This window comes from Scyliorhinus canicula, chromosome 22 (genome assembly GCF_902713615.1).
Source record: "Scyliorhinus canicula chromosome 22, sScyCan1.1, whole genome shotgun sequence".
Classification (NCBI taxonomy): Eukaryota; Metazoa; Chordata; class Chondrichthyes; order Carcharhiniformes; family Scyliorhinidae; genus Scyliorhinus; species Scyliorhinus canicula.
This window is the reverse complement of record NC_052167.1, coordinates 21,146,126-21,173,679: the sequence shown is the minus strand read 5'-3', so window position 1 is coordinate 21,173,679 and position 27,554 is coordinate 21,146,126. Positions and strand designations below refer to the sequence as shown.

At 46.1% G+C, this 27,554-nt stretch overlaps 1 protein-coding gene across 1 annotated transcript in view; it reads right to left on the bottom strand.

Moving 5' to 3' along the window:
* Positions 1-26,037, bottom strand: part of LOC119956079 (annexin A4-like) — a 31,733-nt gene extending 5,696 nt beyond the window's left edge. The window contains exons 1-10 of the mRNA XM_038782918.1: positions 25,886-26,037; positions 25,720-25,757; positions 18,340-18,427; positions 14,572-14,666; positions 13,119-13,232; positions 10,354-10,444; positions 8,151-8,230; positions 4,923-4,976; positions 1,176-1,269; positions 215-310 (exon numbers count right to left, since the gene is read on the bottom strand). Of these exons, the coding sequence (XP_038638846.1) occupies positions 215-310; positions 1,176-1,269; positions 4,923-4,976; positions 8,151-8,230; positions 10,354-10,444; positions 13,119-13,232; positions 14,572-14,666; positions 18,340-18,427; positions 25,720-25,737 (730 nt within the window). The 5' untranslated portion in view covers positions 25,738-25,757; positions 25,886-26,037. The remainder of the gene's footprint in view (positions 1-214; positions 311-1,175; positions 1,270-4,922; positions 4,977-8,150; positions 8,231-10,353; positions 10,445-13,118; positions 13,233-14,571; positions 14,667-18,339; positions 18,428-25,719; positions 25,758-25,885) is intronic.
* Between the last annotated feature and the right edge of the window lie 1,517 nt (positions 26,038-27,554).

Genomic DNA, 27,554 nt, shown 5'->3' with positions numbered 1-27,554 from the left:
ACAGAGAGAATCTTTCCTGAAAACTTATAACTACAAGTCGTAATAAATATTGGGCAAAACATAATGCCCCCCCCCCCCCCCCCCCCCGAGGTAATGCCAGTGGAAGAGAGCACCTTGTTTCAACTCTCCTTTGGCCTGAGAAAACAGTCAATGGTCAAGACACCTAACCATTCATATGAAGGACCCGAAAAGTAACTGCTTCCTGTTCCCTTACCAATGGCCGACAGCACACATTGTAAGTTGCCAGAACATTCACTCCCAATGCTATCTTCAAGGTCAATGTCATTGATCTTCTGGTACTCCTCAAATACTGCCATGCACAGAACAAAGAAAAAAAGTGGGAAAAAAAAACTAGATTAGCATTTTTATTGCAAACATCAATTTGTTTTGCAAGCCTTGTATTAGTGATAGCGTGCATCGCATCAAATAAATAATTTGAAGCGAGTAAGATGATTAAAATTGGATGCTAATAATAGTGTTCTCACTAAATTACCAGTTGCGATTGTTAATTACATTTACCATCGGGCAGAAAATGTCAAAAACAGCAATTACTGGTCCTTCAGTTGTCTAGAATGCAATTCCTTTGCTGTTCACATTCTAGATTACGGATCCCAAATTGTTGATTTATCTAAAGATTAGATTCAATAGGGCAGCATGGTGGCCTAGTGGTTAGCACAACCGCCTCACGGCGCTGAGGTCCCAGGTTCGATCCCGGCTCTGGGTCACTGTCCGTGTGGAGTTTGCACATTCTCCCCGTGTCTGCGTGGGTTTCGCCCCCACAACCCAAAAATGTGCAGAGTAGGTGGATTGGCCAAGCTAAATTGCCCCCTTAATTGGAAAAAATAATTGGATAATCTAAATTTATAAAAAAAAAAGATTAGATTCAATATTGGGTGGCAGGGTAGCACAGTGGTTAGCACTGTTGCTGCACAGCCCCAGGGTCCCAGGTTGCATTCCCAGCTTGGGTCACTGTGCGGGGTCTGCATACTCTCCGTGTCTGTGTGGGTTTCCTCCCACAAGTCCCGTGCTCGTTAGGCGAATTGGACATTCTGAATTCTCCCTCCGTGTACCCAAACAAGTGCCGGAATGTGGCGACAAGGGGCTTTTCACAGTAACTTCACCGCAGTGTTAATGTGAACCTGCTTGTGACACAAATAAAGATTATAGTCATTTACCTGTCAACAAATGAGGGACACTCTTTGAACAGAGAATAGCAATGAATCTCCCCTCATCTGTGCCCCAGGCATTTTCACCAGCTTCATAAAGAGCCTTTAAGATGCAAAGAAAAAAATATTATCCATACAAAACAGTTAATGCTGACTTACCTCACAAATGGAGATAACAGTTCAGAGATTGCAATACATCAGTTTTGCTGGCTGGGCTGTGATTTATTGCTCAGAAAGTGTATTCAGAAGTATGTAGGTCAGACTAGGTTGGCGATTTCCCCATCAACTAGGTGTTTTTGGCACTCTGTTAATAGCGGGATTTGAACCCAAATCCTGACTGGATTACTAGTCCATCAACAATACACTAGGCCCAAAGGGGAGGCAGAGAGCACAGAGTCTCACTCTATGCAGATGATCTGCTCCTCTACATCTCGGACCCACAAAGCAGCATGGACGGAATCATCGCGCTCCTGAAAGAGTTTGGAGCCTTCTCGGGCTACAAACTCAACATGAGCAAGAGCGAGATCTTCCCAGTACACCAGCAGGGGGGGGGGGGGGGGGGGGGGCTGCACTAAAGGGGCTGCCGTTCAAACAAGCCCGAAATTAATTCCGCTACCTGGGGATCCAAATAGCCCATGACTGGAAAGGGATCCACAAATGGAACCTCACCAGCCTGGCGGAGGAAGTAAAAAAGGACCTGCAAAGATGGAACACACTCCCGCTCTCCCTCGCGGGGAAGAGTCCAGACGATCAAAATGAACGTATTGCCCAGGTTCCTCTTCCTGTTTAGATCCATTCCGATTACATCCCCAAGGCCTTCTTCATAGCGCTGGACAAACTTGTCATGGCGTTCGTATAGGGGGGGGGGGGGGGGGGGAAAAATGCTAGGATCCCAAAGAAGGTCCTACAAAAAACAAAATCCAGGGGGGGCTAGCCCTCCCGAATCTACAATTCTACCACTGGGCGGCAACAGCCGAGCGAGTAAGGGGATGGATCCAGGAGCCAGAAGCCGAGTGGGTGCGTGCGGAGGAGGCCTCCTGCATGGGAACCTCCCTCCGGGCCCTCGCCACGGCAGCACTCCCATCCCCACCCAAAAAACACTCCAGCAGCCCAGTGGCGACAGCCACCCTCCAATCCTGGAACCAACTGCGGCAGCAATTTGGCCTGTACAAAATGTCGGACAAGGCTCCCATCTGCAACAACCATAGGTTCAAACCAGCACTGACTGATGCCACCTTCAAAAGGTGGAGGCAGGACAGGGGGACACTGACAGTCAGGGACCTACACACTGACGACAGGATCGCAACATTGGACGAACTGACAGCGAAGTTTCGGCTAGCCGGGGTGGGGGGGGGGGGAAACGAGCTACGGTACCTGCAGCTCAAAAACTTCCTACGAAAGGAGACAAGGACGTACCCACAACCGCCACAACAGACACTACTGGACGCAAGTATCCTAGAGAAAGGGAACTGTAGCGACATGTATGACCGACTGGTAGAAAGGGACGACACCGTACTGGACGCAACAAGAAGGAAATGGGAGGATGACCTGGGGATGGAGATAGGGTGGGGACTCTGGAGCAAAGCACTGCATAGGGTCAACTCCACCTCCACGTGCGCAAGGCTCAGCCTGACGTAACTAAAAGTGGTACATAGAGCCCACTTAACGAGAAACCGTATGAGTAGGTTCTTCCCGGAGGTGGAGGACAGATGTGAACGGTGCCAAAGAGGCCCGGCCAACCACGCCCACATGTTCTGGTCTTGCCCCAGACTTGTGGAGTACTGGACAGCCTTCTTCAAGGCTATGTCCAAAGTGGTGGGGGTGAGGGTGGAGCCATGCCCGATAGTGGCGGTCTTCGGGGTTTCAGACCAGCCAGATCTATTCCTGGGGAGGAGGGCGGACGCCATTGCCTTTGCCTCCCTGATCGCCCGCCGTAGAATCCTGTTTGGCTGGCGGTCAGCAGCACCGCCCAGAGCTGCAGACTGGCTGCCCGACCTCTCGGAATCTCTCCAAATGGAGAAAATCAAATTCGCCATCCGAGGGTCAGACAACGGTTTCCACAGAACGTGGGACCATTCATGCAACTGTTCTGGGACCTGTTTGTGGCCAACGTACAAGAGGTAGAATAGTCGGGTGGCCAAGAATCAGGGGAAAATGGACGGGAATCAGGGAAAGGTAGCCGGGGGGGGGCTACAGGTTTGTTACGGGGGTTTGATGGCAAGCTAAGGCCCAAAACCAAACTAAATAAATGCCAATAAACATGTGCCTCGGCCATATTGGGGAATGTAAAATATGTATGCTGGCTAAAGGGGGGAGGCCACAGTTATTATTACAAAGATGCTTACCTGTAAATATATATGTTAATTTTTGCATGTTCTTTTTATTTTTTCTCTAACAATGTAATTTGTTCAATATAAAACATGAAAACTGAATAAAAAACATTTATAAAAAAAACAATACACTAGGCCACAGCCACTATGTGTGCATATCGCCTAGGTGCCATACCACTCACCATAGCCACATCAGGCACTTTGCCACCCAATTGAACATCAGAAAATGAGTTTGAATTGCAAGATTAATTCAGTCCCACCAACATTTGAACATAGAACATATGCAGATATGCAGAAGGAGGCCATTAGAGTCTGCACCGACCCACTCAAGTCATCACTTCCACCCTATCCCGTAACCCATTTATCCCACCTAACCTTTTTTTGGACACCGAAGGGCAATTTTAGCATGTCCAATCCACCCAACCTGCACATTTTTGTACGTTTGCTCCCTGGGAGGTAGCGAACAAGGCTTGGCCCATTTGCATTATAGCTGGCCTCCAATGGCATGCAGTACATTCCCTGTATGAAAACACCAAGTGTCACTACATGCAGAGGCTCCAACTGCCCACAGTGTTGCAAAGAATGGGTCTGGCCACATAACCCCTTGGACTGTGCGCGCTGTACAAGTGGACCCTCATGGAACATGTGGAGAAACACCAAGTCCATCACAGACAGCGGTCTGCATGTAATGTCCTAGAACCCCTGCAGGAAAAGGAGAGGAGGGATCATGTTGGGCAATTCCCGAGGGAGGCAGACTCATCACCAATACAAGCATTAGCTTGGCTGGAGAGAAAGGCCCTCCTGGTCCCCTCAAAACGACCAGGAGCTGGTTGAGCACAGGGCTAAATCACTGGCTTTTAAAGCAGACCAACAGCCTGGGTTCAATTCCCCTACTAGCTTCCCCGAACGGGCGCTGGAATGTGGCGACTAGGGGCTTTTCACTAACTTCATTTGAAGCCTACGTGTGACAATAAGCGATTTTTCATTTACATTCCAGTCCTGTAGACCAAATCTTGCCGCATTTGCACATGACTATAGAGGCCACATCCGAGTGAGTGTGCTCTGTGACACAGGACTCTATTGCACACAGCCAAACACTGGTTGTTGCTGAAATATCAGCTCTGGTAAAAGATGCTTGTTGGTCTGCCTGTACACAAAAAGAAAAATACACTGCCACATTCCAAAGGCCAGGACAATGTGCAGCTACCACAAGAGGAGCAATTGGGGGGGGGGGGGTGCACGAGGTAGAAGAATTGTACAGAACCCCCTTTGGCTACATGACTTGCATCCAAGGTAGCAAAAGAGAAAAATCGTCCCTCCCTCATTTTAAACCTTTAGTGATACACGAGCACTCCAGAGAAGCGGTATCGATGGAAAGACTACTGCAATAGGATTGGAGAAGAGCGGTAATAAGTATGCATTGCACCTTTGCATCATCTTCTGCTTGACATGGATCAGCCTCCCCTTCATCTCGGTTACCCTAAGTGGAGAAAAAAAAATAATGGATTTTATCAAAATGTAACCAGCGACAGACTAGGGGCTTTTCACCGCAACTTCATTTGAAGCCTACTTGTGACAATAAGCGATTTTCTTGCCTGCTGCCAGTAATCAGAAATACAGACCACTAGCAAAGTGCCTCTGGTTTACTACAAGCACCACCCATGTTCTTGTACAATAAGATTCTGGGATGCCCAGACAGACTTGGTATCAATGCCATTAGTGCTCCATTACATTGGCTTATGGTGGGATACAAGTGGTTTCCAATTCATTTCCAAATACTTCTGAATGCATTTGTCTGCAAAAAGGCATTGCACTCTAATCTGCCATGGCCAAGTGACTGGGAAAATACAAGTCTACAAAAAAAAAAGTGTTGCAATGGGGGAAAAAAAATCATCAATAAGTCCACAAGCAGAAAAGGATACTGCTGGACTGGCTGTGGGGGATGGGGTGGATGTACAGGCATTTGAGCCTGGAGGAGATCATGTTTACCTCAAGGGAGGAAGGGTTTTGCATGCAATGATATCAGGGTGGAGGGGGAAAGAAAGGAATTAGTGCATGTTATTTGTAACAAAATACATTTAAAACCGCAGAAGCACCAGCCCCAATGAAGTGCCCCCTCCTCCCCCACCGGCCGAGATTGAAATGGAGCAAGTTCACAGACCGTCACTGAACAAGATTGGATAGATTTTAACACGAGAAATATTCCATATGGATTATAGAAAATGCTTAAAATATTTATAGTGTTTTGTATTTACACTTACTGTGCCCTTTTCATTATGGGAACTTGGCCATAACGGTGGGGAAAAAAAAGTATGTGGCGGAAACCAAGTGGGCAACTGTGACAGCCAAAGGAAAGAGACACCAGGATAACTGTATTTACTGTACTCCGTATACTACTCTTCACCCTGCATGGTCACCCACCCCAACCCACTCCCTGGTAGGGGTTTGCATCCAATTCGCAAGGTTCCATGCAATTAGTGGAACTAGAGCTGGGCTGAGAGGTGGCAAATAGAGTTTAATGCAGAAAAGTGTGAAGCGATTCATTTTGGAAGGAACAACAGGAAGACAGTACTGGGCTAATGGCAAGATTCTTGGTAGTGTGGATGAGCAGAGAGATCTCGATGTCCATGTACATAGATCCCTGAAATTTGCTACCCAGGTTGAGAGGGTTGTTAAGAAGGCGTACGGTGTATTAGCTTTTATTGGTGGAGGAATTGAGTTTCAGAGCCATGGAGGTCATGTTGCAGTTGTACAAAACTCTGGTGCGGCTGCATTTGGAGTATTGCGTGCAGTTCTGGTCACCGCATTATAGGAAGGATGTGGAAGCATTGGAAAGGATGCAGAGGAGATTTACCAGGATGTTGCTTGGTATGGAGGGAAGATCTCATGAGAAAAGGCTGATGTACTCGAGGCTGTTTTCGTTAGAGAGAAGGTTAAGAGGTGACTTAAATTGAGGCATACAAAATGATCAGAGGGTTAGATAGGGTGGACAGAGAGCCTTTTTCCTCAGATGGCAATGTCTAGCACGAGGGGACATAGATATAGGACAGATGTCAGAGGTAGGTTCTTTACTCAGAGTAGTAAGGGCGTGGAATGCCCTGCCGGCAACAGTAGTGGACTCGCCAAAACTAAACACATTCAAATGGTCATTGGATAGACACATGGACAATAAAGGAATAGTGTAGATGGGCTTTAGAGGGGTTTCACAGGGCGGCACAACATCGAGGGCCAAAGGGCCTGTACTGTGCTGTAATGCTCTATGTTCTGTGTTCTAGTGAGGGACTCTGCCCCCATCCCCAATCTCCTGGGGAGTTCATGCTCCCAAGGTATACAATTCAAGATTTGGTCCCAGACGAAAGGCTGCAACCAATCCTTGGTGAGATCAGCACCACTAGCCCAATAGTATTGCATAGAATGAATTAATACATGAAAAAAAATGGTTACACCCAAACACGTTATGAAGTGTTAGGAAGGCAGCATGGTGGTTAGCACTACTGCCTCACGGCACTGAGGACCCTGGTTCGATCCCAGGCCACTGTCCATGTGAACATTCTCTCCGTGTTTGCGTGGGTCTCACCCCCACAACCCAAAGATGTGCATGGATTGGCCACACTACGCTGCCCCTTAATTGGGAAAAAAAATAAATAAGAGTCATCTCTTCACATAAATGTACATTCTTGAGAGAGAGTTCCACAAGGAGGGGTTTGAGATCTTGCGCATTCCTGCCTGGCCAGGAAAATTCACAACCCAATGCACAGGAATTCCAATCCTGCAAGAACGGGAAAAAAGGAAACTTTGAAAAGAAAAAAAAAAGATCGCCTAGTTCTGGATGCAAAGGAGTCCAGTTTTGCCAGCAGAAACACATGTGCCGAGCTCCTCCCCTCAATCACAGGCACCATCTCATTACAAGGAGGCCGATTTGGAGAGGATCTTAGGAGAGTTCCATGAGGCCTTGGAAAGAAAATGTAAAGGCAGAAAATTGTTCCCAGAATTTAGGATCCAATTTATAAAATGTCATTTAGAGTCAAGCCTGGCCAACTAAAAGCCAACCCTGCAGCCAAGCTGTAGAAACTGGAGACGGTGACAATCTATGGAGAATTTGAAAAGTATTCAATTCATGGCATATTGATATTTTCTGATACCTAAAAAAAGGGGATTGTCTAGGTCCTTAAATTCTGACCATATTCTCATGAACATCCCACCATTGGTGTCAGTTCGCCACCTAGGCCTCAAAATCCCTGGAACTTAACCAAGTCATTTCTTTCACATACTTACCACTTGACCAAGTTGTCAATGATTGGCCTGCCGTAACTAACCGCCTTAAAGCAGTTTTGGTGTAATATTTGCAAAGCATCATGGGATGTTAAAGTGCTGCACAAACTAAGTGGTTTCGGGGATAAAAAAAGGCAACACGCAAATTAAAGCAAGGACTGGATTTTTCCACATCCCTCTTGTGTAAAAAAAAAAGATTTACAGCTTGTCCAACGTGGGGGTAGAGGGTGTAGAAAATGTTTTAGTACCTAGAAAAAACTGGGGCTAGAGTATAGAAAATGTTTTAGTAATAAGTACAGAGTAAAAGCAAATTGCACAAAAAGTAGTCAAGGTTGGTTTTTAAAATATACAAATTTCTTCTAAAGTATGACAAAATATTTACCTGAACGAGGGAAATGAGAACTCGCTGAAAGTAGCTGGACGTGTCAGAGTCAATATCTTCTTCCAAATTGGAATCAAAGTCTAGAAAGATCACAGAACCGAAAATGGAGGTTCCAGAACATTATAATGATAGTGATCTCTATGTGCATGTACACAAGGGGTTAACATGTAATCAGTAGCACCACATGATCACAGAGGGCCAGACCAACAGGAGTATAAAAACAACCACATTGTGCTTCTCTCTTTCTTTGGGTGTACCGTGAGAAGGACAGGAGTACAAGATTAGCTCAGATGGTTAGTGTAGTAGATTTTGTTGACCTTAATCGCTAGCATTAATGTTTAAAAAGTAAAGAACTCACGTAACCATTGTTATAGTTACTCAAATAAACCTTTTGGTTATTACTGGACGAGTTAGAGTCTTCATCGAGGTTCTGAAGACCTCATCAGCAACCAAGCTTTGGGTAACACATATTACACTCAGTAGTATATCAAAACATACAAAGAAGAAGTGCAATAAAAGAATAATGTTCAGTGTACATATAGGGGAGACCCACCCATTGAGTGTGATAATTAATGGGAGGAGGGGGTGCAGCTGGGGATTTACTGAGAGCTGATACCAGGGCTGGACTTTGTGGCGTTTGCACATTCTCCGTGGGTTCCTCCCACACTCAAGATGTGCAGGTTGGATGGGTTGTCTGTGCTAAATTGCCCCTTAAGTGTCCACAGGCAAGTGGGCCTAGGTAGGATGCCTTTTCAGAGCTTTAGTGCAGATTGGATGGAGCTGAACAGCCTCCTTTTGAACTGTAGATATTCCAACTATAAAAAAAGGACGGGTCATCCATATTGGGACGGCTATTGTAGAGTGGGGAGGGTGGAACACAAGCAATAGCAGAGACCAAATGGAACCAATAAACCCCCAGGTTCAGGGATTAATTCCTGGAATGGTTTTTAGGATATTGCAGACGCAACTAGATAGACAGAAGCAGTTAAAATGTTGAAATCACAGCTTTCAATAAAAGCTCAAATCCAACCAGCATTTGTGAAATATCCTTACTTGTTCAAGCTCTCATGACTACCTGGCTCTCCCAGGCAAGTCACTCGCCTTCTCAGGAATGAAGTGCAAATAAAAGAGCAGCAACATCCAAAAAAAAAACCTAGCTGGATAAGAGTCTCCAATGTTACAATTAACACCCAAGAGTCATCATTTTGTTATTCCTTCAATTAATGAATTCCCGGGCAATAATAGAAGGATTTTTTTTACTCCATGAGCAACAGGAGGAGTGGGACTAGGCCTGGCTTGTTATTCAATTAGAAAGATCACAGGGTAAGGAGGCTTCGTTCTGCTGCACCAGATTTCCAGTGCAGTGCCCGCCTGCCGGCATTGGGATCATCCATCCATCCAGCCAATGGGGTTTCCCCATTGTGGGCACCCCACACCATCGGGAAATCCATGGGCGTGAGTGCACTGTCGGCAAAGAGGCTCCAGCCTATGATATTTAACACACATCATAGAATTTACAAAGGAGGCCATTCGGCCCATCAAGTCTACCCAGCTCTTGGAAAGAGCACCCTACCCAAGGTCAACACCTCCAACCTATCCCCATAACCCAGTAACCCCACCCAACACTAAGGGCCATTTATCATAGCCAATCCACCTAACCTGCACATCTTTGGACTGTGGGAGGAAACCGGAGCACCCGGAGGAAACCCACGCAGACACGGGGAGGATGTGCAGACTCCGCACAGACAGTGACCCAAGCCGGGAATCGAACCTGGGACCCTGGAGCTGTGAAGCAATTGCGCTGTCCACAATGCTACTGTGCTGCCCCATCTACCCTTTCACAGCCTTCAGGTGTCTCATGGGTCAGTTTGGGCCGGTCTGACATCACCATTCTCAAGAGGGAGTTGGCAGGAGGAGTAGTCGCCCAGCCGGCCTACCCGAGCCTTGACACAGGGATCAAGCGCAAAATCCTGCCATGGACTTTTATCGTACAAGTATAAATCGGTTTGAAGTGCAAATAAAAGAGCAGCAACATCCATAAAAAAAGCTAGCTGGATAAGAAAAACCCTTAGATTTTATATTCACAATCATACCTAAATAACCCCCCTGCTGAACCTGTGCAACAGATATATAGGCATCATTTTCAGTCACACAGATTTCAATGGTGAGTGATTCAGTTTCTGCAATTAAAATGGTACGGTACCTTCTTTGTAAGCTGCCACAATTTGCTGTATTTCTTCATTATTGCGAGATGCTAGAATTTCAACCAGGACATCCTCAGATGTTCCAGCACCCTGTTTGAGAGGGAGAGAAGGCCAAGAAAGATGAGCTCCAGGCAGGATGGTGTCACAGATATGTACAATCCAGGCCCAGATCGAATGGTTGAGCCGAAATGGCCATTTGCCCAGGTCTATTCTGGATGCTCCATCCAGGTCTCCTCTATCCATCCCTACTCGCCAGATCAACTGCACACTGGTCCCCAAATAGTAACAGGGTCTGCCTCCCTCCCTACTAGTTAGGCTGATGCAATAACAGGTATCCACTAGCCCAAATGTAGATGTTGCCATAGTCCCAGAGGGGAGAGTTGATCTATTTGGATTTAGATTTGAGGTACAGTGCAACGTATTGTTCTACATACAGTCCAGACACATCATCCCATAGATGAAAAAACACAATACAAGGCATAAGCAATGGGTGAACATACGGTAGTACTACTCAGTAGAGAAGATGTGTGGACAGATCAGTTCAGTCCACAAGAGGGTTATTCAGAAGTCTGGTAACAGCGGGAAGAAGCAGTTAGTGCTTGCTCTCAAGACTTCTGCCTCACCTGGCTGAAAGAGAAACTAACCCGGGTGTTGTCATAACATACATCAATGTATATAATGGAGTGCAGACAGGCAGTGATTGACACAGGATGACCAGTAAGAGCACAGCAGCCAATCACCAGACAGGACACTACCACTATAAAGCCAGAGGGCACCAGTTTTCCTGCTCTCACGGGACCAAACCGGAGACAAGCAGAGCTCGTGAGCATGGCCAGTGCAAACACCATGCAGTAGCTAGCAAGTCTGGTCAGTCTAGTGTCAGGTCTCCATTCAAGGCAGCCATTTTGTGTCAACCCACAGTTGAACATGTATTATAGTTTAGATGTCAAATAAAATAGTGTTGCATCTCAGTGTTGGAAGTCTGTCTCGCTACACTGCATCAAGTGCAGTCCACATGGACCCAGCCTGCCCAACACATCAGGTGGGCGGGGTCTTGGATTATGATGCCTGCTCTTGCAAGGCAGCAGGTGTAGTAGACGAATGGGAGGCTGGTTCACGTGATGGACTGGGCTGTGGTCACAAAAGCTGTAGCTTCTGGTGCCAATTATCACCAGAGGGTCACCATATAGCGAAACCATATCAGCTGCGGAAGTGGAGTTCAGTAAAAAACAAGAGTCACCTCCGGTTGTGGAGAAAACAGTGTCAAAAAAAAGTAATTAAATAAATAAAAACAACGACAAATTGAAATGGCTGTTGACGAGTCAGTCTCTGCCTGGGCAGCACGTTGGCATAATGGTTAGCACTGTTGCTTCACAACAGTGTCCCCGGCTTGGGTTACTGCCTGTGTGCAGTCTGCACAGGTTTCCTCCGGGTGCCCTGCTTAGTTTCCTCCCAGAAGTCCCGAACGACGTTCCGAATTCTCCCTCAGTGTACCCGAACAGGCGCTGGAATGGCCTACTTGTGAAACAAGGATTATTAATAATAAATAATCTTTTGTCACAAGTAGACTTCCATTAACATTGCAAAGAAGTTACTGTGAAAAGCCCCTCGTTGCCACACTCTGGTGTGTGTTTGGGTACACAGAGGGAGAATTCAGAATTCTACTAAAAAAAAAACATTCTTTGCCTACAGTTGTACACCGCAACGTCGCACAGCATGGTTACAACTCTGGTCTTCATTTTACTCAACTCTATATCCCAAGAGCTATTTCTATAATTGGCGCACCGCAATTAGTGCACCATCTCAAACAACTGGATCTTCAACCCATGCCACAATGCATCCAACCCACATTGGGGCATGGACATGGGAGGCCCGCTCCCTACCTGCTGAAGGAGATTGGAATCTCCCTCAAACTTACACAGCACAGAAGTGTAAATCAACTCTCACTTTAGCCAAATTAGGAATTAAATGAGGGAATTCAGTGTTGTGTCAAATTTCTGTCGCTCAAGGTGGAATATTTGCGCCATCTGCTGGACTCGTTTCGTACAAAATGCTGAGCATTTTTGATGGGGTAGGGAGCCAGATACAGACACCACCCACCAAATTCACAAAGTAGCTTGGGTTTCAAAAAAAGGTACAAGATAGAATAGCTTGCATAGTAGGCAGGCAAGTTTCTTTCTGGATGAGAATGAAAGTTTTATTCTGCCTGCATTGCAAGCGTGTACAGGAATTTCCGTTTCTCTTGTAGCCAGTTTACTGCATCCACCTCAGGGCACTTTACCCAGTTCGCACTGGCTTAGCTGAAGTCAACTTCACCCGTCACTATGTCCCATCAACCAACCAGCTTCTCAAGGGCACATAGCAGGTCAGTTAATACGATAAGGCAACATTATTATATAAATAAAAGACATGCATCCTCTCCAGTGAAGACAATAGGAGGCCTTTGAACAAAACAAATCATGCTGCCCCAGTTAGTGACACCCACATCCCAACCCTTCCCATCTTTCCTCAATGCAAGATACCACCCAAGTGGAAGGCAAGGAGAGAAAGCAGGGCAAAGTGCCAAGGAAGTGGGTTGATGCCAACAGGTGGTAAAAGCCTGCGGATTGCAACAGAAAAGGGAAGACTTAGGGAGGCAAGGATATCCTGAGGGAGGAATGGGCGAGTCGCAGGAGTACAAAGGGAGTCCGCAGAATGGAGATTTGAAGGGATAGTTGGCAAGTATTTTCTGTACTTTGAAGGCTTCCAGTAAAATCCCAGCTACCTTCAGGGCATCGTACAATTCCTTGGCGTCATAGCGATCTGGTGGTAGGAGGAGGGCAACGATCAAGGACTCAAACGTTCCCGAGAGCTCCGACTTCAGATCGTCAACCAGGTCCTAGGGGGCAACAAGAGAGTGTAAATTAACAATGTGATATTGCAAAGCCACAATGCACGGAGAAAAAAAAACTTGAAACAGGCAAGCATGTGAAACATGAAAAGGGCAAGCATTTTCTCCCCCCCCCCCTCCCCCCTGTTAGAAAGGGATTTAAAGTGGTTTAAATGTTGTAACAAGCAAGGCTGAGCTAGGTACCTTAGACAATTCATGTTGAATATTTTTAAAAAGGCAAAGGAAAGAATTTGCGATCAAACTAGTTTGTGCCTTCGGAATGTCATGCAAAAATCACATTGCATTCAAGATCATCTGCTACGCTGTAGTCCTCGGCCTTGCAATACATGTTGCTCATCTATTTACTCAAGAATTAAACAACTCCCATTTAACCGGTCACTCCCTCATCAGCTTCTTCCAGGTCAAATGGTGAGCTTCAATTGTCAATTTGCAGACTATTTAATAAAGTTAGCAGAGTCTGCAAATTTACTCCAGTCTCAGCTCTGCTTAAGCTCCAGGATTAACAATTAGAGAACAGATCTATTGTGGGCCTTTTGTAAGCAAATGTGTGCATACAATCCATAGGTTCGAATGTATACACTAGGATCAAGTTTCTGGCTCCGATCTCTTCCCACTGGTCTCTCTACAGACTGTGGTATGCTTCCACGAATGCACACTGCCCTCTAGTGCCTTACCTGCCCAGGAGGAGGAGTCTCCATGGGCTTACTGCACAATTACCATTGTGGTTTTAAAAGCCCCAAGGCACGTCTTAAATGGAAAAGGCATTAGGTCAGGTGACCAATTGCCTGCCCCAAAGAAGTAGGCATCATTTGCAAGCTAATTACCACCTTCTGGCTTTGCCAGGGATACAGTCAAGGACAGGGTTGGAGGATGGAACAAGACCATGGAGGAATCTGAACAAAAAGACACTGGTGGTCCACTGTAGATCAGCAGCAATGGGAGAACAGGATTCAGGTTGTAGAGTTTGGGGGGTGGGGGGGGGGGGGGGGGGGGGGAAGAGATGAGCACCAGTTGATGGTTGGAAAGTGGGAGACTGCCCTAGAGAGCATGGTTATTGACAATCCCAAAGCACAAGTGAGAGCCTATACAGGGGCATCACAGTAAATCACAATCCTGCCCTAGTCACCCTCTCCTACCCCATTCCTCAACTTTGCCCAGTCTAGGAGAGCTCAAACCAAGTGAAGCACCCATTCGGAGCCGACAGAAAAAAAAAAACCTCCCACAGTTTAGTGCACATGCACTCCCAAGGTTGGCAAGTCCATTCTGGTGGCTCCATGTACAAAGTATTTGGGGGGGGGGGGGGAAAGTGCAGTTTGACAAGACTTGCCTTTCCAATTACAGTTTTGTAGGCAAGAATTATCTGCTGCCGTTGGTCGTTACTGCGCTGTGCCAGTATGTCCAATATGATATCTTCATCAGTTCCTGTAAATAACAATCAATGCCTTATTAACACACCAGCAAAGGCTAATATCGACAGGGAAATCATCAATGTGAGATTTTGCCAATCTCGTCTCTAATAAAGCACAAGACGGTGGTGCAGCGTTTAGCACTGCTGTCTCAGCACCAGAGACCCAGGTTCAACTCCAGCCTTGGGTCATTGTCCGAGTGTGTGTGGAGTTTGTACGTTCGTGCCGTGCATTTCCTCTGGGTGCTCCAGTTTCCTCCCATAATCCAAAGATGTGCCGGTTAGGTGGATTGGCCATAATAAAAATTACCCCTCAAGTGTCCAGAGATGTGCCGGGTAGGCTATGGGGCGAGGTGGATATGGATAAGAGTGTTCTTTCAAAGGGTCAGTGCAGGCTCTTATGGGTCAAATGGCCTCCTTCTGCACTGTATGGATTGATTCTATGACAAGGATGGGGTGGGTACAGGAGGAGTGAAATATCTTTAATCTTGGAGAAGGATGGCGGATTGCTATGTTTAGCATCAATTGCAATGTGTCGATTGGGATAGTTTTATTACAGGCGTTGAACATCCCTTATTCGAGACTTTAAAATCCAAACAGCTCCTGTCCCATTGCGGTAGGCTGAACACACATGTACCCTTCCAATTGACGGCATGGGTTGTTGCCCTTCCCCTGTTGGGAGGAAGCCGTACCCGCGCCCCACCCACAGCACTGACTAGTGACTCCGGTAGTGTCCGGGCTTGGTATTCCAAAACAGATTCCAGAATCAGAGACATCCTCTGCCCTGAGCATGGTGATTGGGATACTCAACCTGTACAACATTTTTATTCATTGTATGTGGGCGTCATTGGCAGGGTTGGCATTTATTGTCCCACCCCAATTTGTCCTTGGAACCAGGCCATGGCTTAGCACAGGGTTAAAGAGCTGGCTTTTAAAGCAGGCCAGCAGCACGGTTCAATTCCCGTACCAGCTTCCCCGGACAGGCGCCGGAATGTGGCGACTAGGGGCTTTTCACAGTAACGTCATTTAAAGCCTACTCGTGACAATAAGTGATTTTCATTTCATTGCTGTGGGTCTGGAGTCACATAGACCACATTTCCTTCCCTAAAAAAGGACATTAGTGAACCAGATAGATTTTTACTCTACAATGGTAATCATTGCAGAATTATAGAACAGAATTTACAGTGCAGAAGGAGGCCATTCAGCCCATTGAGTGTACACCGACCCTTGCAAATAGCACCCCACTAATGCCCACACCTCCACCCCATCCCTGTAACCCCACCCAACCTTTCGGACACACAAAGGGGCAGTTTAGCACAGCCAATTGAATGAAATGAAAATCGCTTATTGTCACAAGTCATGCTAGATGTAATTTTTCCCTTTTTTTTTTTAAAAATAAAGAATTCAAATTTCACTTGGATTTGAACCCAGGTCCTCCAATAATTACACTGCACTGTGGTCTCTGAATTATTAGTCCACTATGCCACCACCATTTACCTCCTATAAAAAAAGTTAAATAAATACTCAATTAAAAATTCTTGTATACCATTCCTCCAGAGCTGATCAATATTTAATATATCTCAAAACTAAATGTATCCTATGAATTTTCTTGTCCCCTACCAATTGCATCACGGCATCATCTGTAGGGTTCAAAAAGAGCATTAAATTTGGCAGCCAACGAATTGGTATTTTCAGTCAACCTTGATTGAGCTCGGAGAAGGATTTGCTTTTTTTTTTAAACCAACAGAACTTGCTTAGCTGCTTAGCTAAGGAGATGAATGTTACACAACCCCCCGACAGACATTTTCAAACCACCTTTAGGGACCAGTCAACTTCTGAGATTAGAATGCAGGTCCCAAATTGGAACATTTGTTTGTCACAATCTGTTTTTCCCTCTTCCCCCCACACAATAGTCAGTGATGACTGGTGGAACAGTTTGAGTTAGCATGTAGAGACTAGTTGGCCTGATGGAATGAAAAACACCTCAAGTTATTGACAGATGTCAGGTGAGCTGGGAAACACCGATTGAACAAATAAAAAAAATAAAAAAATAATACACATTCGTGAGCAGGAATCCACATTAACAGGAGGCACGGCTCCCAAGTATGGAGCAGAAGGAGGAAATTTTAAAAAAGCTTTTATACTGCATTAAATTTGGAAACTCGGGCAAATGACTGAATTTAATCGCAAGGCTTCAAGGAGCCGCATAGTCAGAATCCTCTTGGACTCGGGAAGTTTGGGAGGGCAGCAAGAAAGGAGGGAAATCAGCTTGGTTTCCAATTTCTGACCATGACTCTCATGCTCGTAGGGACAGACAAGATGGATTTCAGCATCTCCCACAAAAACAGCTCGCTAACACATTCCGTCATTACGTGGGCTCATGCATGAGCATCAAGACACTTGGGCAAGGCCCCGTCCTTTAACTCATGTGTGAAATTTGAAAAGACCCATGATGGCAAATGTTCATCCAGGAGTTCAGTTACTAGTGGTGTACCGCAAGGATCCGTTTTGGGGCCACTGACCTGGAAGAGGGTGTAGAAGGATGGGTTAGTAAATTTGCAGATGACACGAAGGTTGGTGGAGTTGTGGATAGTGCTGAAGGATGTTATAGGATACAGAGGGACATAGATAAGCTGCAGAGCTGGGCTGAGAGGTGGCAGATGGAGTTTAATGCGGAAAAGTGGGAGGTGGTTCACTTTGGAAGGAGTAACAGGAATGCAGAGTACTGGGCTAATGGCAAGATTCTTGGTAGTGTAGATGAACAGAGAGATCTCGGCATCCAGGTACATAAATCCCTGAAAGTTGCCACCCAGGTAATAGGGCTGTTAAGAAGGCATATGGTGTGCTAGCCTTTATCAGTAGGGGGATTGAGTTTCAGAGCCACAAGGTCATGCTGCAGCTGTACATAACTCTGGTGCGGCCACTCCTGGAGTACTGCGTGCAGTTCTGGTCACCACATTATAGGAAGGATGTGGAAGCTTTGGAAAGGGTTCAGAGGAGATTTACTAGGATGTTGCCTGGTATGGAGGGAAGGTCTTACAAGGAAAGGCTCAGGGAATTGAGGTTGTTTTCGTTAGAGAGGAGAAGGCTGAGAGGTGACTTAATAGAGACATAAGATAGTCAGAGGGTTAGATAGGGTGGACAGTGAGAGTCTTTTTCCTCGGATGGTGATGACCAACACGAGGGGACATAGCTTTAAATTGAGGGGTGATAGATATAGGACAGATGTCAGAGGCAGTTTCTTTACTCAGAGAGTAGTAGGGGTGTGGAACGCCCTGCCTGCAACAGTAGTAGACTCGCCAACTTTAAGGGCATTTAAGTGGTCACTGGATAAACATATGGATGAAAATGGAATAGTGTAGGTCAGATAGGCTTCAGATGGTTTCACAGGTCGGCACAACATAGAGGGCCGAAGGGCCCATACTGCACTGTAATGTTCTACGATCTGGACAGAGTTTCCACTGTGGGACTGTCAAAAATCTGGTGGCCATAAATACAAGATCAATGCAGAAGAAAAACTGTTACCCAGGAAGTAGTGGGGATGGACGGCAGAGGCAAGTGACATTGATGTCTATATGGGAATAATAGATGGAATACCAATAGGGTGATGTGAAGTGGGCGGAAGCTCCGACAGCAAATACAAAACATGGCAAAACGGGCAACATAACCAAAGCTTTCTGGTCTCCTTACCAAATCCTTTCATCGCCTTGTGCAGTGTCTCCGCATCCTGATTGGCATCAAAATCTGGATAGTCGTGGATTGTGCCGCTGGTCCTTCCCTGTGCACAGTAAAAGTTGATTATTGCCAGGTCTCATTTGCAATTCAACACATGCTTCAGGCAAGGATACAAACCAGGACCAACAGCAAACCACCCAGTGATTTACTGCGTCCCTCAGGAGTGCAAGGCTCAGATTCAACCAAAATTTGTAAGGCATTACTAGATAGCCAACATTTTATTGTCTTTGATTTATTTATTGTTACATGTGCTAATGGAAGTATTTTTCTGCACCCAAGGTAATGTGCACAGTAGACAAAAATAAAAGAATTGACAGAGTACATTGACAAATGGTACATCAACAGACAGTGATTGGTCAACGGTGAGGAACAAGGGGCCAACCAAACAAAGCAAATACATGAGCAAGAGCGGCATAGGGCATTGTGAATAGTGTTCTTCCAGGGAACAGATCAGTCCGAGGGGGAAGTCATTGAAGAGTCTAGTAGCTGTGGGGAAGAAGCTGTTCTCATGTGTGGATGTGCAAGTCTTTAGACTTCTGCCTGATGGAAGGGTCTGGAAGAAGGCAAAGCTTGGGTGGGGGGGGGGGGGTCTCTGACAATGCTGTCTGCCTTCCTGAGGCAGCGGGAGGTGTAGACAGAAACAAATGTAAGGGTGGCAAGCTTGTTGGGCCGAGTTCACCACACTCTGTAGTTTCTTGTAATCGTGCTCCGAGCAGTTGCCGTACCAAGCTGTGATGCAGCCGGATAGGATGCTCTCTGTGGCACATCTGTAGAAGTTGTGTTGAACAGCCCATTGAGTTCAACAGTTAAACTAGAGAGAGAATAGCATCTGGCTCCACTCTTGCACTCAGTAAAAGCTCCAGAGTCACGACTTGGTGAAAGTAGCAAAGGGTTGGGTTTTTAAACTCAGATGGGTTTTTAAAAACAGATGATTGGGGATGGTTGCTGCACATCAAGAAACTGCCAAACCATACCAAGCACAATCTTCTCCCCACCCATTAAACAGGAGGCATAGCTTAAAAAAAACCATCAGCTGTTCCTGCATCGCAGTAATTCCAAATCATATCAATTTACTAAAGAAACATTTGCATGGGACCCCAGAGCAAAGACAGGCCAGCGATCAGGCAATAATAGCCCTTAGTTATTTTATTGTAGTAAAGCCTAGCATCTGGACAAGCAAAGATGATAGACAAGTGAGAGGCTTAGAGAGAGAACTCCAGAGTTTTAGGCAGACAGCTGAAGGCAAAACTATCAATGGTAGAGAGTTAAATCCCAGGATACGCAAGAATTGAGAGGAGCAGAGATCCCAGAGAGAGAGTGTTTACAGAGATAGGGAGGGAGGTGTGTTAAAGCAGATGGCATAACTAAAAATCAGTATATTTAGCATTTGTATGCAATTGGGAATCCAAATTCTTTAAAACGTGTATTATGTGAACCAAGCATTTTGGTTACAGCACAGGGAGATTATTCAGTCCATGGGTTCCCCCCCCCCCCCCCCCCCCTCCTCCCCTCCCCATGATTTGGGCATCACTGGCTAGGCCAGCATGTGTTGCCCATCCCCAATTGCCCTCACAGTGGCTTGCTAGGGCATTTCAAGGGCAGGTAGGAGACAGCAGATTTCCTTCCCTAAAAAAGCAAATGAACCAAAAAAAATTTTATTTAAAAAAAAAATAATTTCATAGTCATCATAGGCTTCAGAATCAAAATGTCACCATCTGCTTGGGGGGGGGTGTGCCAACCAGGGCCCCCAGAGAATGACTGAGGACACTAGCCCAGTGACAATACCACCTCCCTCATCTGAAGAGCAACACCACACATCCTCACACCCCCCCCCCCCCCCCAAAATGTCTCTTCGCCAACACCCTTTTGAATGCTATGTCAGCACCTGCCTCCTTCACTCATCCAAACCAGGGTTAAAAAGGGTTCTCCATCGGCAATGACCCCCCCCCAATCCCAGAATTACCAATGGCAGGAGTCACGATATGGACCACTTTATGAAACCACCTCCTAACCTCATCCCTCCCTGTCCCACTCGCCCAAGAACGCCACCTCCTGCAAACCACCTATGCAAATTATTTATTTTTTTTTAAAATTCAGACTGTGTGTCATTCTCTAGCCTTCACAGGCTAGAGTTAGACACCACGGTCAAGGCTGAACTAGGGAGTTTAATAGAACAAAAAAAAAAAAAAAAGGATTTCCATAACCATTGTATTGCGTACTTGCAAACATTTCCTGTTCACAGACAGGCAGGTGGGGTAATTTGCATGCATGAAGATTTGCCTGTCGAGTGCACCGAGACAGTTTAGTGACACTGTGTTTGTTCTAATTGGTTCACAGGATGAGTGCCGCTGGTGAAGCCAGCATTCATTACCCCAACCCAATTGCCCTCGAGTGTGTGATGGCGAGTTGCCTTCTTGAGCCACTGCAGTCCCTGCGGTGTAGATGCACCCACTGTGCTGTTAGGGAGGAGTCCCAGGACGTGGCCCCAGTGACAGTGAAGGAACAGTCGGTATATTTCCAAGTTAGCGATTTGCAGGGGAACTTCCAGGTGGTGGGGTTCCCCCGTGTCTGCTGCTCTTGTCCAACTATGTGCAGAGGATTGGAATATTTTAATGCTTTCTTTTTTTAAAAACTACACCTCATGTTTAACGGGTGGGGAGAAGATTGCTTGGTGCAGATTGGCAGTATTTCTTCTGGTGCCTGTCCGGTTATGCTCTCAGCGTAGCATAAGCAGTTTCCTTGATGTGCACTTGGCAAAGGAAGGTTCAGACATGGAGATAACGTCAACACGTTTATTAAACTATTTACAATTCTCCTACTTGGATTCACCTCTACTGTTAATCCTTCTATAGCTACTCAGACTGACAAACCAGTCTGCTACAATCCACGTGCTGGATGTGATATTGAATCAACCCTGTGTCTGTGCTCACTTGTGTCTCCACTGGAAAGAGGAAGGTGATGTGTGCTGTGTCCTTTATATATGGGTTGGTGTAATGCCCCCTTGTGGTAGTGTCACCTCTTGTATGCATCGTGAATGCCCATTGGGTGTGACCTATCTAACTGATCTATTGGTTGAGTGTGTGTGTCATGTCTCTGGTGCTCCCTCTAGTCTACGTGTATTTACATTAACCCCTTGTGTATTTACAGTGATGCATATCACCAGTGCCCATTCCCAATAGTCAGTTTTACATCCAAGGGTTGGCAAGACCACATTTAGTAACACTCATGGCAAAGTTTAGATTAGGTAATAACCACAAACAAAAAAAATTGGGGAATTTTAAAACACAAGGTAAACATACTCATCCATCATCCCTGCAGAGATCATGCATCATAGCAGGAGTGAAAGGTTCCATATCGCCAGCTGCTCACTCACTGTTTACCATCATCCCTGTTTACAAAGCACTTGCGGGAGGGGGAGGGAAGGGTGTTGGTCCTGTGGTTCTGAACAGCGAGGACCCTGTTGTTGGGTCCCTTTCAAAAATCGATGGATAGGGGTTAAATGCAGAAGCTGCTGGAGACACTGTTGCACAATAAACAAAAACCGGCCTAAACAAGCAGAGTGTAAGCAACTTGATGCAGTGGGTAAACTGCAGCAAGGTCTTTAATATACAGCAGGTCTTTAATATTGAGAGAGAGAGAGAGAGAGAGAGAGAGAGAGAGATCAGAGTTTGCCTTGGGAATAATAATCCATCCATATAAACTGTCACACGGAGGCAGATTACAAATCGGAGCAGGATCAAGATAGCATTGTGATGATAAGCTCCCCATTGTAGGCCCTGCCACACCCAGGAAAGAGCAGCTGCATTTCCCCCTGATTCACTGCCTTGTGATTCAGAGTAGGCTTGCCTGCTGAATCACAAGACTCAGGCTAGACTGTCTGCCAATGCATTCCTGCATCAGAAAACCCAATTTACTGCCGTTTATGATGGCAGATTCCATGCTGCTTATGCCAACAAGGTGCTAATATTAAGTGCACTACAGCGTTGGACAATGCCAACCTCATTTTGGCACTGAGACAGGGTCATTCTTTTTTGCTTCCATTCAAGTACTACGTCCAATCCAGCCTTCACTTTAACGTCCAACTTGTTCTGACTTCCACTACCACACCGGGAGGTTGAAGTGGCAGAAGTCAGTCCCCTGTTTGGAAGCATCTGGCAGTCAAATCGAAACCCTCCCTCCTAATCACCATCTACTTCCACCTCTAACCATCACCCAGCTCTGGTCCATGGCCTTCACCCAACCCCCTCCCTGTCACTAACCCACCTGGCCACTTATCTCAATCAGCACCATTGTTAATCCCAATCTTCAGATGCCTAGTAGTAACAAGGGTCAACTATTGTTTTATTAACTCTTTCCCTCCTCCCCCATGACCACCTCTGAATTTCTAAATCAATGAGAAAATTTCTTTAACATTATGGGTATCAATCAAGCACCTTGGCCAACGACAAGTGAGTAGAAAGTACATAGGATGGACTGGATTTGCGAGTGTGGGTATGAACGGCCTGTGGTGATATGCCTTTGAGCTACATCACAGTTGGATAGGTGTGTGACCTCCAACCAGCATTTGGCAGTACAGACACCATGGAGGTGACAAGACCAAGGTCATGTGACCTATGACTCAGCTGTAAGGAGACACACACCTGGCCATCTTCAGAAGATAGAGGGGGGGGGGTGAGAGGGTAATATGACATACATGTGAATGGTCAGTGTTAGGTGCCAGTGTTAGGTGCAAGTGCCAGAGGAGTAGTTAGCAGACTTCATGATAGTGTGCTGTGTATCAGATTGCTATCTTACCACATGAGACCAAGATTCTGGTTTGGACAGTGTTTGGTGAAGTCATTCATGAAGTACCAAAGGACCAAACACAACGGCCTCTTTCTGCCCATTAATGACTATCACAAGATCAGTGGGAAGATCATCATTGGTCCCTGATGATCGCAGCATTTAATGCCAACTCCAACCCAGATAAATGAAAGTCACCTTGGGGCTAATATTATGGCAAGTAACATTCATACTACAGTGATCATAACACATCGCCTGGTCAGAGGATTAAAATTCCCCACCCAATATACTTGACAAGGGTGGGTTTACAAGCGGCTACAGGGTCAGAGGCTAGGACTCCCCATTCACAGGAGGCACAAGTCCCAGACCGTGGGGGATACACAGAGGGGAGACAAGAAGCTCAAGCAAATAAAGCAACCCACTTGGATCAGTGCTCCCATCCAACCACTCCCTATCTGCAGGCCCTCCCATCACGAGAAGGAAGAGGTAGCAGACACGCAACAAACCACAAGTTCCCTCCAAATACACACCACCCAGGCTTGGAAATGGCAGCGTGGATGGATATATCTACACCATAAATCATGGACCAATCATCCAAGAAAATGGCTGCTCACCAATACAAAAAAAGGAATGGACAACAAACACTGGCTTTTTCCAGCTGCACTATTTCCAACAGGTTCATCCCAAACTACTTTATAGCCAATAATTACTCTTCAAGCTCGCTCATTCCTCCCACCCCACACATATAGGTCAGTTGTTATTTTCTTTTAATTACAGTCCTGCATATATTGAGAGATTTGTTACGTCCTAGATAAATGTTAGAGCCAATTAACATGGTGCTGGATCATATAAACAGCAGCAAGATCATGACCAGCATTTTATTTTGATGGACTACCACAAAAGAGATGTTTAATACTCCCAGGTCTGCACAAACAAGCGTGGCAACAGAAATTTGATGAGCGCGGTAAATAGTACAGGAAGGGGAGACAGTGGCCTGATCACTGGATTAGTAACACAGGGGTCCAGGCTAATGTCCTGGGGATTGAGTTCAAACCCACCATGGTAGACGGAACTTCAATCCCAGTATTAAAGTGGAATTATAAAGCCAGTGTCTGTAATGGTGAGTACGGAACATCAGTTGTCAGGCAAGACACTCGTACCAGCCGAGGTTATTCATAGGATTTACAGTGCACAAGGAGGCCATTTGGCCCATCAAGTCTGCATCGGCCCTTTGAAAGAGCACCCTACTGCCAACCTATCCCCATAATGCCACCCAACATTTTTGGACACCAGGGGCAATTTATCATGGCCATTCGACCCAACCTGTACATCTCTGGACTGTGGGAGGAAACGGGAGCACCCGGAGGAAACCCACACAGACATGGGGAGAACGTGCAAACTCCACACAGTGACCCAAGCCAGGAATCAAACCTGGGACCCTGGAGCCGAGACTGGGCTACCCATTTTTAAAACTAACCCCACTGCTATATTCCATAGCCCTGTATCAATCCCCAAACTGAGAGCCCCGCCTTCTCAACCTTGCTCAAGGGGTGGTGATCCTTAGGTTAAAATCAGTCAGCGCACCCCCTCAAGGAAGCAGCCTTTGGTAATTTGGGACTATGGCAACCAGGGAAGAGCAACAAATGTTGGGCCTTGCCAGAGATGGCCACAGAATGGAGTTGGTCTGTCAGGCTGAAATATATAGTAACACAGTTCAAAGTTCAAGTTAGTGGTAGTTTAAGTCAACTAGCAAGTGTTATCCGATTAAGAGATAGCAGCAGTTATGGTTGGTCATTGTCAGACTGTTGCATTAATGGTATAAATGAAAGTTTATTCCTCATTCCAAGGCAGAAACTATTTAATTCAAACTGCTCACTGGTGATTAATTGCCACCAATTCAAAAATTGTTTACACACTTTTCCCAAATAAGCAAAAAATGTCAGCCCAGCCTACTGACAACTCATCTCATTATGAAACTCAGGTGTTCCACCAGAGAGTCAAGGGTTTGCTCAATTCCCCAAGAATGATGGGGAGTCATCAGTGAAGCTAAGGGGTTCCTCGGGGGGGGAGAAAGCCCCATACATTTTAGGGAAGTAACCACTTCATTAGTTTCGGATATTTATATCCATCAGAAAAAGGCAGTCACTCAATGACCATAACCCTTCATAGACACCCCTCCTGCATGAGGAGTAACTAGATGCTAATTACATGGAAAATGTTTTCGATAAATTACTACTTGGCAGCATCTTGTAGAATTGGCTAAACATTTAAGTTTACTCACACACAAGGTCAGTCAAATCAACGAGACTTCATTGCCAACAGCAAAAACTGCCAGAATGAACCCTGCTTGATTAAATGCTGGTACAAGTTTTGTCTTATTGACAAAATTTTCCTGAAAGCTAGATGCAGTATTCCCTAATTCTCTGCACAGATTCCAAAATGCTGGAAAAGGCCAACACATATAGCTGCTCCACTAATTGAATTATCACTAGTATTTCTACTACACACACACACAGGCTGCCTTGTGACAGATGAATTACAGATTTAACTTACCACGCCTTTAGCTGCCATGGTTCACAGTCAAGAGTTTTCTGTTGCAGGCAATTAAAAGAAAATAAAAGTAATTTAGCTTTTTCAGTTTTCTCAAAGTACTTCAATATTGCATTCCCTACCCCAGTGAGCAAATAAGACATTAAATCATCGTATAGCACAAACAAACCTGCTTCAAAGGAGACTTGTTTTTCTTAAATGCAGTCTGTGCCGAGCATGAAAAATGAGAGAGAGAAGGCCTGCCTTTTCTCTTGGGAAACCTTCGAAGGCTGGTTCTGGATTGGTTGGGAGCCTGGAAACCTATTTGAATAAATTACTCATAGCAGGAAATTGGCCTATGAGGAGCTGCTTAATCCCAAACTATTGTGGGTCTGCACAAAACCAGCACTGAACTCGATCCAGGCACTCGGGCAGAAGGGTTTCCCGAGCAATGGATCTCATTGGCAGAGGGCCTAAAATGACATCCACCAAGTGTGCAGCCTGCTAGTTTACAATGAAGAGCCAAGAGCAGGGAGGAGGAGAAGGGAAATGTTATTTTTAACCACGGACCTGAATAGAGTGGGCAGGCAGCACGGTAGCACAGTGGTTAGCACAGTTGCTTCACAGCTCCAGGGTCCCAGGTGCGATTCCCGACTTGTGTCACTGTCTGTGCGGAGTCTGCACCTTCTCCCCGTGTCTGCGTGGGTTTCCTCCGGGCCCTCCGGATCCCTCCCACAGTCCAAACATCATAGAATTTACAGTGCAGAAGGAGGCCATTCAGCCCATCGAGTCTGCACCGGCTCTTGGAAAGAGCACTCTACCCAAGGTCAACACCTCCACCCTATCCCCATAACCCAGTAACCCCACCCAACACTAAGGGCAATTTTGGACATGAAGGGCAATTTTGGACACTAAGGGCAATTTATTGCCCTACCTGCAACAGTAGTGAACTCGCCAACATTGAGGGCATTTAAAAGTTTATTGGATAAGCATATGGATGATAAGGGCATAGTGTAGGTTAGATGGCCTTTAGTTTTTTTCCATGTCGGTGCAACATCGAAGGCCGAAGGGCCTGTACTGCGCTGTATCGTTCTATGTTCTATGTTCTATTATGGCCAATCCACCCAACCTGCACATCTTTGGACTGTGGGAGGAAACCGGAGCACCCGAGGAAACCCACACACACACGGGGAGGATGTGCAGACTCCGCACAGACAGTGACCCAAGCCGGAATTGAACCTGGGACCCTGGAGCTGTGAAGTAATTGTGCTACCTATAATGCTACTGTGCTGCCCAAGATGTGCAGGTTAGGTGGATTGACCGTGCCAAAATGCCCTTGATGACCAAAAAGGTTAGGTGGGGTTACTGGGTTACGGGGATAGGGTGGAGGCGGGGCTCTTTCCAAGAGCCGGTGCAGCCTCAATGGGCCGAATGGCCTTCTGCTCTGTAAATTCTATGAATCTATGATATCCCTTGAGGTGGCGATGCCGGTGTTGGACTGAGATGGGCACAGTAAGAAGTCTTACAACACCAGGTTAAGGTCCAACAGGTTTGTTTGGAATCACGAGCTTTCGGAGCGCAGCTCCTTCATCAGGTGAGTGAAGCTAGCTGCACTCACCTGATGAAGGAGCTGTGCTCGGAAAGCTAGTGATTCCAAATACACCTGTTGGACTTTAACCTGGTGTTGTAAGACTTCTTACTATGATATCCCTCAGCAGCGAGATCAATAACCAAGGATTGAGTTCAATCTGATTGGTACAAGGAGGAAAGTCGAGGTGAGATCTTTTCACCTGGCTTGTGGTGGGCGGCTGGAGCTCACCACCTGATTATTGAAAAGAGGTACAAGCAGGAACCCTCGT